The following is a 10,780-nucleotide window of genomic DNA, read 5'->3' on the forward strand; positions in this document are numbered from 1 at the left end:
TGTGTCCATAAATTTAGAAGAATCATGAGTTTATTTTAAAAGTTTTCATTGATTTTTTTTTTAAACTGTAGCTCTGAAAGTAAAGACAGCAGTGAAATACAGCAGAGGACAGTGAACTTTCGTCTAGGATACAACCCAGAGAGCTAACCCAAAAGATTGGAGGCCTGAATTTAAATGGCTTCGCCATTTTTATGGACTATCTCTTCTCTCCTGTAATTTATAAAGGAGAAGATGGGAGGTGGGGTGGCTTTCAACAGTACTCTGGAAAACACAGTTGAAACATGTCACCTACCAGGCATGTACTGTAACTGAACACACACAATGTATCAGTATGTTTTATTTCATGTAACTGCTTAATGAAGTACCACTTTCTGGAATCAACGGGTCCAAATTAGTCTTTTAAGTGTATTCTGTTTCAACACTGGCTATGTGATGCAAGCTACAGAGCACATCTGTGCAATTTACAATTACCACAGCCCTGGTAAGATACTATAGTTGTGTTATCTTCAGCCGATTAGATGTTGAATATTTTCCTCACAACAGCAACAAACTTCTCATCTGTTGGTGGCTTCCTCTGGCTGCCAGGCTGCAAGAATTTTTTGATTGTTGGAATGTTGCTGATTCTTCCTTTAAAAGCCTGTAAGAAGCACCAGTAAAGCCAATGAGTGTAATGAAATTACTACTCCATCCTTTATAGCTTAAAAATCACATGACTTGAACTTTTATTTGTCAGACATACTTACTAAACAAAGAAAGGTAGTAGCTTCTTTTGATCTGTAATGCTTGTGCTGTAAAGTTTACCTTAGTTTCCCAGATGGGGATGGGAGAAATTAATATTAAAGAGCTAAGATTAATCTAGTAAAAACTGGAAGAAAATCATAAAAAGCAAAAAATCCACAGCAGATGTATATGGGGGGGGGGGAAGGCAAGAACAATACCTAAGTGCAAAGCACCACTGAAGTCAAGACAAGAAACTTGTCTTGTATATGATTTCTTCAAAATACTATTTTGCTAGCAAAAACAAAAGGACAGGAACTGCACACACACAAGGCTGCAGACTTCCCCTCCTGACTCTCGTTGCTGTGTTTGAAGACATGAAATTAGCAGTTAAAGGATCAAAGTGGTAGCATTAATAAGCAAATTCCTGCCAGCTGAGAACAGCAGGAACAGTAGAGCTGGAGAAAAGTGAGGCCCCAGCAGCTCTGGGGGCAAGGCAGTGCACATGAGTTCAGGGGTTTTTGTAGTCAATAGAAATAGAGAACCATCAGTACAACGGCTAAAAAGATGTAAACATCAGTTAGCTTTTAACACTGGTCACTGATGTGGGCCTGTTACATTCCATACTGAGATCAGATGATTACTAACCTGTAGCAGAGGGAATGCAGACAGTATATCAGGCTTACATTCTTCTGCCATTAAGATGGCTTCCAGCAGATGGATGTCTGCCCAGCTTAATTTGTTGCCCACAAGATAATCCTGTCCATGATCTTTTAAGGCCTATAAAAGATGAACAAATAAAAAAGGTTCAAAAAGTCATATAGGATGTAATGATTTTCTCTAGGTATTTCTTTACAGACAGATTTCTGCAAAAACACACAGCAGAGCAAGCCACGTAAGAACCTATGAAGTTAAAAAGTGATAGATATTCTTTATCTAAAAATAAGAACTCATCTTTCAGCATGTGTGGTTCTATCTCTCACTCTAACCTACTACACCAGGTAGCTGTATACCAAGTCCAGTACCCCAAGAATGACTTAATCACACAAAAGAAACAGGACCAAAGTAGCCAGGACAGTTTATATGTAAGTACCCCTTGAATTTTGTATAAAAACATCAAATGAATTTTCTTTCAGCAAAATTTTATATATATATATAGATATATATATAAATATATATATATAAACTATATATATATAAATATATATATATATATACACTATATATATATATATATATATATAAACTCTGATTACAGAAATGCTTGATTATGTAATTTACATTGTTATTTTACAAGGCAGCCTCTGTGGGCTTTGCCTGTACAATTTAAGGCTCTGATAAAGAGGGACATGAAATTGCATCAAGTCCTGTATTTTTCTGAATGGACTTCAGCTGCCAAGGATTCAAGCTGGAAACCCAGCTCAGCTCTGAAACAACACAGCTTTGTACCCTTGGCCCAGACTTCCAAGGAGACCACTATGCTATGAAAAAGCGCAGTGAGAAAGTCTGTGCAGTACAACCATGTACAATAAAAAATGTAAAGTCACAAACAGAAGAGGACTCTTGAGATGAGGATCAACCAGGAAAATGTTAACATAAAAAAATAAAATATCCTTATGGGAAAAATGAAAAAACAGAATGAACAGCAAGCTGGTAGAAAATGGCAACTCAGTAATATTCAGGCAATATTCCAGGGAGAAGCAAACAACCCATACCCTCCTGACCAAGTCTTCCCTGGCCAATAAAGACTCTTCATGTGCTCTGTGGGAGTGACTAGCATATCAATGCCTTCCCTCACAACTCATTAAAGGCTAAGTCTTCAGTGCATGCTAGCCAGTAAATAATTGCTTTATGCTTTTTAAGCTAGATACATCCTGTTTGCAGAGCCTCTTTGTGCCCACTTAAGGATGCCCCCAAGAGCAACTCAGAGAAAGACAATCATAGCCTCTCAGTACAATACATTTAAGCAATGGATTTAAAAAAGATCATAGCATTAGATGCTTAACTGTAAAGCACAATTACATTTAACTGTGAACAACAAGAATAAAAGGAAACTGAGGGGAGACCTAATCACTTGCTACTACTCCCTAAAAGGAGGTTGTAGTGATGTGGGGACTTCCAGGTAACAAGTGACAGGACAAGAGAAAATGGACTCAAGTTGTACCAGGGGAGGTTTATATTAGAAGAATTTTTTTAGTACAAAGGGTTGTAAAGTACTGGAACAAACTATCTGGGGAAGTGGTGGTCTAACCATCCCTGGAAGTGTTCAAGAAACAGGTGAATATGGCACTTGAGGACATCGTTTAATGGCAAACATTGTAGTGGTGCTGGGTTGATGGCTGGACTTGATGATCTGAAAGGTCTTTTCCAACTTTAACAGTTCTATGGTAATATAATACACTTTCAGGCAAGAAGTTCTGAAGGCTAGTGCAAGTACTTAAGTGGGCCATTTTTGCAAAATGCTAAGAGCCATCAGCCACTAAGCCAGGTTTAAAAAGAAGGATCTGTGTGACAGTTGAGGGGCACCAGGTCCCAGGAGCTAACCCGTTACCAGAAGGGAATGTGCTCCCCTTTGTCCGCTGCCATGTGGCCTCTGAGATGCCCCAAAAGAGCCACACAGAGACCACAGGAGAGGGATGAGACAGAGACCTTTATTAACATGGGTAGAGGTATTTAAAGGTTTTGGGAGGATTCTAGCTACTACCAATAAGAAACCAGGGATACTACTAATAGAAAAGGGTAAAATAAAGGCCAATAAGAGAACTTATTGAAACATTTTGAAGGACAAATTCATGCAGTCCTAGCTAGTGAGATAATGGTTTTCTTAGGAGATTTTGGGAAGATGACAGTGACTCAGGGAAAAAGAACAAGGACTCAATTTTGTAACATATTTATACAAAAACTTCTGCTTTTAAGGAATTTGGGCTAGCTTATTCTTCACCTACACAAGTCCATTTCTTACAAGATTTTTTTCCACTTCTGATGCTGCAGATCCTCTGCCACAGATCTGCTCTTTGAGGAGCCTTAAAGAAGACACCAAAGAGACTCAGTAGTGAAACCAGACAAAAATTACTATCTTGATACACTGCTGACTACTGGCTCCATCCTACATTTCCGGAGTTGTACTGTCACTTGCCTTCTGAAAAGTATGTGTGTGCAGAGAGTGGGAGTGGGCTGGGACGGGAAACCTGTACCCCACTTTACTTTCTTTGTGAACTACTGGTGATTTATCACTTACCTTTTCATAAACAGGAAAGTACCTGGTCGTAGCTCGTTCAATGATCAAGGCAAGATTCTTTTCTTTTGTATCAGCTGGTTGAAAAGGGAGATACATGATCATTCCCATCAGGTCTGTAGTTCCCTCCACATACATATCAATCCTGAAACAAATATTTTTGTCTCAGTTACCATTTGAACATTCAAAATTGGTTATTTTCCTGAAATACAATGCTGAAGTGATCACTGAGTAAAATGTTTATTAGTGAATGTAACATAAGACACTGGTTTATTTTCTTGTACTTTGAAAAAAACACCCCATTTTTTTCAAAGCATAGATTTTATAAGTAGGCTCACAGTGTCTGCAATAAGCAAGGCATAAATAAAAGGCTGCAACTAGTGTATTTGAAGTGGAGTTCATGCTTTTTTCCATTGATAATCTATTTGTTTACGCTGTGGGAGAAAAGACGGCATATGCAAACCATGCTAGGAAAGAAAAATAATTTTGAGGTCTAATCAATTGCTAGTCTATAAAATAATCCCCCCAATCTCTGGAGCTGCCCTTCTATTCTCACCAAATAAACACTCTACAGTGTGACAGTCTGTTAGGTTAATGACTTATTTGAACTTTTGCATGGGGCTTTTTCTTGGGTTTATTTTACTATTTTTTTAAGAAAAAACTAAGTTAGGATTTTTTTTCTTTTGTATTAGCCCTTTAAGTATGAGAATGGAATATATCTATTCTTACAAAAGCTTACATAGTAAACCTCACATAGTAAAGTAATGTTAGAAAAATACTGGCTTAACTTCTGGTGGCATTAAGCCACAGAGCATGTCTTTTTATAAACTAGCTGTGAAAGACTCTTTACATGTTAAAGAAAGGAGGTAAGAACACTTAATGACACTCCATTTTTTGCAGGCAGCTGTAATTTTAGCTTCTGTTTTCCCATTTAGAGACAAAAAAAGGCATACTTAGCCTTTATTATCGTATTACTCTCCCTCGGGAACTTAATGCAATTCTCATCTGTGAAATCAAATGAGTCTGATGGTGGTCCTACCATTCTTACAATATTGACAGTTAATAATTTATCAATCACAAAGTCAAATCACCCAGTCCATGGGTCTGAGGAGCCAAAGCCCTGGCAGATGTATACACATGTTTACATGCAGATAATTCAGGGCAACATTCTTTTTGTAAATATTAAAAATCATGGAAGAGTGTTAGTGAGCACTGTATGCAGTGTTACCATACCAGGCTCTCTCCTTCAGGTCTTTTCCATAGAGGTTGTACTTTGCTGCTATGTAGCTGAGGATGGCTCTGGTCTGCACCATCCTCATCCCATCAATCTCCACCATAGGCACTTGCTGAAACAGCAGGACTCCATCTAGGGAAGAAAAAGAAGCAAACCACTCAGACTGCTGAAGCACTACACTGAAACTAAGGAAGGGACCTGGTAACAGACTAGGACATTTTTAAACCTGAGGGATCAAAGCATCCATAAAAAAGCAGTCTCATTAACAGGTTACATCATATTGAAGGTCTTACAATGGTGTGAATTTATGTTTAGGATGCAGTTTACAGACTCACCACTGCGTAGTTTTTCTAGGTCTTCTTTTTTTTCTATGAATTCTTCCTCAAACTGAAAAGCAACAATAGAAAACAGCACTCTGTCACTCCAAAGGCAACAGAAAAGTGGAAGTCCAGAATTTAGACTCCACATCTCCACATTATTCTCTATACTTCTCTCATTGTGTTCACCCTGTTGAGGAATACATTCAGAGCAGATAGCTGGGCGAGCACCTGCAGTGTGAGCTGCAGGGTGAGCTCTGGGTGGTGGAACCAGAGGCAAGAGACCATGAACTGCAGGCACAGGGACCTGTGGCACCAACCAGGTGAGAGAGCAGGAGTAGATGACCTCACACTTTTGCACACTTAGACTGTGAGCATATAAAAGCCCAGGGTGTTCTTCATTTGTGGCCCTCTTTGAAGGCACAAGCTCGAGCTGCTTGTTACACCATGACTACATTATTTAAAGGACTGCTGGAGTGGCTCCTGGATGGACAGTTTCCTTAATAGGAAAGTTTCCCTAACAGACCCACTACTCCTATTCTTCATCTCTGCTCCAGCAAAAAACCAAGGACTATAGTATCCCCGGCCCCACAGTATTGTACAATGCATTATGCTCCAAAGAGTTTCCCCGTCATAAAGACCACTCTACTTGCCTGCATGAACCATTCACAGATACCAAATCATTCACCTAAAAGCAGTTGATGCCACAGGAAATACTGAGAAATCTTTTTTAAGTTATGCCTCTGTTACACAGCATTTATCTCCCTCTTTTCCCACTGGCTTTTTTTTTTTAATGAGGACATTTGAATGAGGACAAGATCTTTGTTTCTTCAGCACTCATCCTCTGCATCTTCTCCATCTCCTCTACAAGTGATTTAAAAATGCCTTTCATTCCCAATGGAGAATGAATAGTTTCAAAGAACCATACTCAAACAAAAACTTAATGTAGAAATAAAGATGCCTTAGGATGGTCTTTACGTGATATTAATCGAGATAAATCCCCTACTACCACCTTTAGGGCAGATCTGCTGATTTATCCTACTGAGGTCCAGACACAAAGAATGAAAAGCACTTTGTTTGGATATAACGTTTTAAAGTTTTCATGTGGTACGCATGCTCTTTCAGTGGAGAAGAATCATGAGACACAGGGAATTTATGAGCATTGATTAAAAGTCAGAGTTACACAGTTTTATCTGTAGCAACAATTTAAGATCTCAGCCTGGACTAAATTTCAAAAATGACACCTATTAATGCTCTTTGTATGTTAAAATTCTTTTACTGCACAACTATTGCTCAAGGCATACATGAAGTACATGAGACTGTATTGCTGAATTGAAGCATAAGGCATCACAATATGCCATGTTGTGCATATCCCTAAGCACAGATGCAACTGAGAAACGTTTCCAGAGAATACCTATTTTAATCACAGATTAATCTGATCACTTTATAAAAAAAAGGTACAAACCTCAACTCCAGCTGCTGCTAACAGCCATCGGATTGACTCCATCTTCCCCCTTCCCTTGGTGTAATGCAGCTTGGGTTTGCCCGCCATGATTTCAGAGTTCTTGTTTCCTAATAAATTCAAGATGATAATCTTACAGGAAGCATGTTTTAAATTATCATTTAAAATGTTCCACTTCAGACTACTAAATACAGCTGGATGAATGTGAAATAGAAGAACAACCAAGGCCTACATACATGTTTCCTGTGAATTAAGGGAATAAAAGAAAAAGTACACACTACCAGAATATGCAGCAATTCAAAACCACATCATGACAATAAAATAAGCATCTCCTATATTATATACATGTCTTCAAAAATATTAGCTCATTAGAGTTTTACAATGAAAGCAGAACTGTAGGGCATTCCTGAATAAACACATTTTTAACCTTGTAGTGATGCAATCTCTTCAAGTATTGAGTTTTGTGACAGCATGCATGTACCGAACTTGAAAATGTGTGTAAAATTAATTTCTTCCAAAGAACACCACCTCAGTGACACTAGTGTTATTTTCATCTCTCTCATAGGACAATTCAGAGCCCCATGCTCCTGTGTCTTTACAAATATGAGTTTTTAAAAGTAATGTATTTCACCAGGCCTGCTGACTTCTCTATTTAGCTAGTTCTGTTACTCTTAAACTGTAACAGGGATTTATATCCTATTCGAGCTGAAAACTAAACTTTAAAATCAAAACCAACCAAATGGGACCACAACCTCTGCTGGAGAGGTAAGGCTTGTGCAATGCCCCCAGCAGCAGGGGGCTGAAGTTGGCCCACCAGATTATAGCACTGGGATGAAACACTTGGTCCTTTCAAATTTCCCAAACATGTGCAGTCACATGCCATAGTATGACATCGTCAGCTGATGTGAGCTTGCCTGGTGCTGGAAACAAAGCTATCACTGTATTCTTGTCACTAATGGGTCCCAGATGAATGAGGCAGAGTCCGTAAGAAGGCACAGTCCAGACTAACAGAATGTTTCATTGTTAAGGCTTTATTTGTTTTCAGGCAGGCTTATCTATTCTTGCATAGACTTCACAATACATAAGTGAACCACAAAGTGGAAATTTTGGCCATAATCCCAAAGGCATCAATAGAGACACAAACAAACAACATGTCAGTGAGAGGGGAGACAGCATCCCTGGCCCTCTCCACTGAAGTCCTTTTTGTTGAGTGGTATCTTCAATAGGCCCTACAGCAAACAGCCATTGCTCTATTAGGGACTGGATTCACAGGAGAAATGTGGTGCCCTTGTCCAAACTACAATTTTCATAACCACTGCTCAGCTTCCACATAGCCCTGGCAATGTCTGTATCCCCAGACACCTCAGTTGCTTGTAACAAAGCTCTTCTGATACAAAAATATGTGCTTGATAATAAAGATTTGATTATATCTTGACTGGATTTGGTATCCAATCTAGAGCTGCTGGGTGTCTAGCTAGATTCCTGACACCTGGACAGCAATAAGGCATTCAGCTCCCTTAGTAGGCACTACCCACAAAACACCACGACCTATGCTCCATTTCCAGTTCCTGTGTCTGCTTTACACTATACTAAGTAAGAGCTCTCAGCCTTCCATACTTCAAAAATACTTCATTCCCTGATGCTCAGAAAGTAGAAGCCAGTCTCAACTCTACTCCATCAGAGATGAGAACTGCACTTGCATCTTCACAGACTGGATAAGCACTCTAACCTCCAGCATGTGGGGTCAAGCATGGGAAACACCGTAAGGACAAGCTAGAATTAGCAGAAAGAGCAAACTTCCCTGACCCTTCCCTAAAGCAGGCATGGAGCTGATAAAATTAAGCCCAGCCAGATCCCTGCTTGCCAGTGTCAGCTGAGTGATCTGCTCAAAGCAGCTAGGAAAGCTGAAGGGCAGAATAAATATCAGTGAAAAAAAAATCAGGCAGCAATATAACCTGTATTTGTTCAGCACACTTCCTTCTGGCGATCAGTCAAGCACTGAGACTTTTTGTTCAGGTAAGAAAAACCTTTTATCTTCTACACTGCTTAAGGTCTGAATTTAGGGTTTAGGCTGAACACTTCCATAGGGTTGCACGGTATTTTGGTGACCTATTATGGCTCTGTAGTGAATATCCCTTTGTAAAATATTAAGTCATGAAAGAGTTGCAAAATTGGTAAACTATCTTTCTTAAATAGCAATAATGGACCTGAAAATGAATCACAAACTTCGTTAACGTTTCAGTGCATCAGACCTTCCTTGAACCTCAGCCAGGCAGCTGTCAGAGTGACAGCTACCACTGTGATCACTGTATCAAAAAAACCCTAACACTATTTTGTCCAAAACAATTCAGGTACCAGCCTTCCAATGAGAAGCAAGCAAATTTAACAGTAAGCTCCTAATCCACTGCAAAATCTTAAATTTTCTTCATAAGTGGATACGGACCCCATAGTAGTTCTCTGCAACACCGTGTTCCTCAAACCGAGCCCGCACGGGGCTGTTCCAGCAGAACGACCTAAGAGCACAGCACTGCACGGAGCGCGGCTCGGACCATCTTAAACCTCTAATTGCTCACCAGCGCGTGGTTCCAATGGGACTCGGGCCAAGCCTGGGCTCAAAACGCGTTCCTTCCACCGCCGCAGCTACGAAGAGTGTCTGGACAAGAATAAAGGCAAATTACTCCCAGAGACTGCAAAACCTGCGCTCCAAACGTTAGTTCCTCTTCAGCTTCCCTGCTGATCTTACCTGGAGCCCAGCAGGAACACCCTTTATGCACACCCACCCCCGCCGTGAGTTCCCTGCTGCAGAATCGCCGCTGGGGAATGACCCCTGGACAAACCCGTAGGGGCAGCACGGCAGGACGGACATTCCAGCAGGTTTCTCGAGCGCCCACCGCTCCGTCACGCAATTCCCCCTTGGCCCTCCTGGCAGCGGCCCCGATCGCGGCAAAATTCACGCCCTTCGCGGGCCGCCCCCCACCCCGCTCGCAGCCCCGCCGCGACACCGCGCATCCCGCCGCGATACCGCCCCGTCCTGCCCGCGCAGTCCCGCCGCGATACCTCTCGTCCTGCCCGCACCGTCCCGCTGCGATACTGCCCGTCCCGCCTGGGCCGCCCCGCCGCGATACCGCCTCGTCTTGCCCGTTCAGCCCCTCCACGATACCGCCCCGTCCTGCCCGCACCGCACCGCCCCGCCGAGACACCTCCCGTCCTGCCCGCTCAGCCCCTCCGCGATACCGCCCCATCCTGCCCGCCCCGCCCCGCCCCGCGGTGATACCGGCCCTCCTGCCCTCTCAGCCCCGCCGCGATATTGCCCATCCTGCTCGCTCAGCCCCTCCGAGATACCGCCTCGTCCTGGCCGCTCAGCCCCTTCACGATACCGCCCGTCCTGCCACCGCCGCAGCACTGCCCCCCCGGCCCCCCGGCCTCCGGGAGGCTCCGCTCCTCCCCTCGCCTGCCCCGGCCGACCGTACCCACTGCCCGCCCCTCACGCCGCCGAGAGAGCAGTCGCAGCTGAGCTGTGATACCGAATACCTAAACCCTGCGACCATGGATAAGGGAAAAGCCATCTCGGCTTTGTCCCTGAGTTTCCTGGATCGGCTGTTTCTGTTGCAAAACGAGGAGCATGTTAAAATTCTCTTAAGAAAGGATGGTCTTTGATGTTTGATCTTTGTATACTTTCATGCCTAATCAACAAGCAAGGAGATATAATGAGTGAAACAGCAGCTAACTAGCAAGCTCTAATTGAAAGCAAAACTAATTATTGGTAGATTTGCCTTCTTAAAGTTCAGGGCTCAACAGGTTTCAGTGATCTCAGA

The 10,780-nt window shown here is 42.1% G+C and overlaps 1 protein-coding gene across 3 annotated transcripts; it reads right to left on the minus strand.

Moving 5' to 3' along the window:
• On the minus strand, nucleotides 1–10,408 carry LOC139668681 (glutathione S-transferase). 3 transcript variants are annotated; one of them, XM_071548457.1, is made up of 8 exons: nucleotides 10,308–10,408; nucleotides 9,539–9,618; nucleotides 6,969–7,075; nucleotides 5,522–5,573; nucleotides 5,186–5,318; nucleotides 3,956–4,097; nucleotides 1,366–1,497; nucleotides 1–637 (listed from the first exon to the last, which is right to left on the minus strand). In XM_071548457.1, exons 3-8 carry the CDS (start codon nucleotides 7,053–7,055, stop codon nucleotides 515–517), a joined length of 669 nt encoding a protein of 222 aa, XP_071404558.1. In that variant the 5' UTR covers nucleotides 7,056–7,075; nucleotides 9,539–9,618; nucleotides 10,308–10,408; the 3' UTR covers nucleotides 1–514. The 3 variants fall into 3 exon arrangements, with proteins under 3 accessions (XP_071404558.1, XP_071404559.1, XP_071404557.1); XM_071548458.1 differs by lacking the exon at nucleotides 10,308–10,408 and adding an exon at nucleotides 10,240–10,303; XM_071548456.1 differs by lacking the exon at nucleotides 10,308–10,408 and adding an exon at nucleotides 10,023–10,167.
• Nucleotides 10,409–10,780: the final 372 nt, after the last annotated feature.

The sequence above is a fragment of the Pithys albifrons genome, chromosome 2 (assembly GCF_047495875.1).
Source record: "Pithys albifrons albifrons isolate INPA30051 chromosome 2, PitAlb_v1, whole genome shotgun sequence".
NCBI classification, from domain to species: domain Eukaryota; kingdom Metazoa; phylum Chordata; class Aves; order Passeriformes; family Thamnophilidae; genus Pithys; species Pithys albifrons.

Bases quoted from the DNA above. Each gene is read 5' to 3' on its own strand.
- LOC139668681 (XM_071548457.1), bottom strand. From the start codon at position 7,055: ATGGCGGGCAAACCCAAGCTGCATTACACCAAGGGAAGGGGGAAGATG. The intron at 5,319-5,521 runs GTGAGTCTGTAA...TTTCTTCCCTAG, and splicing joins CCTAGAAAAACTACGCAGTG to ATGGAGTCCTGCTGTTTCAG. The intron at 638-1,365 runs GTTAGTAATCAT...TGCTTCTTACAG, and splicing joins CTGCATTCCCTCTGCTACAG to GCTTTTAAAGGAAGAATCAG.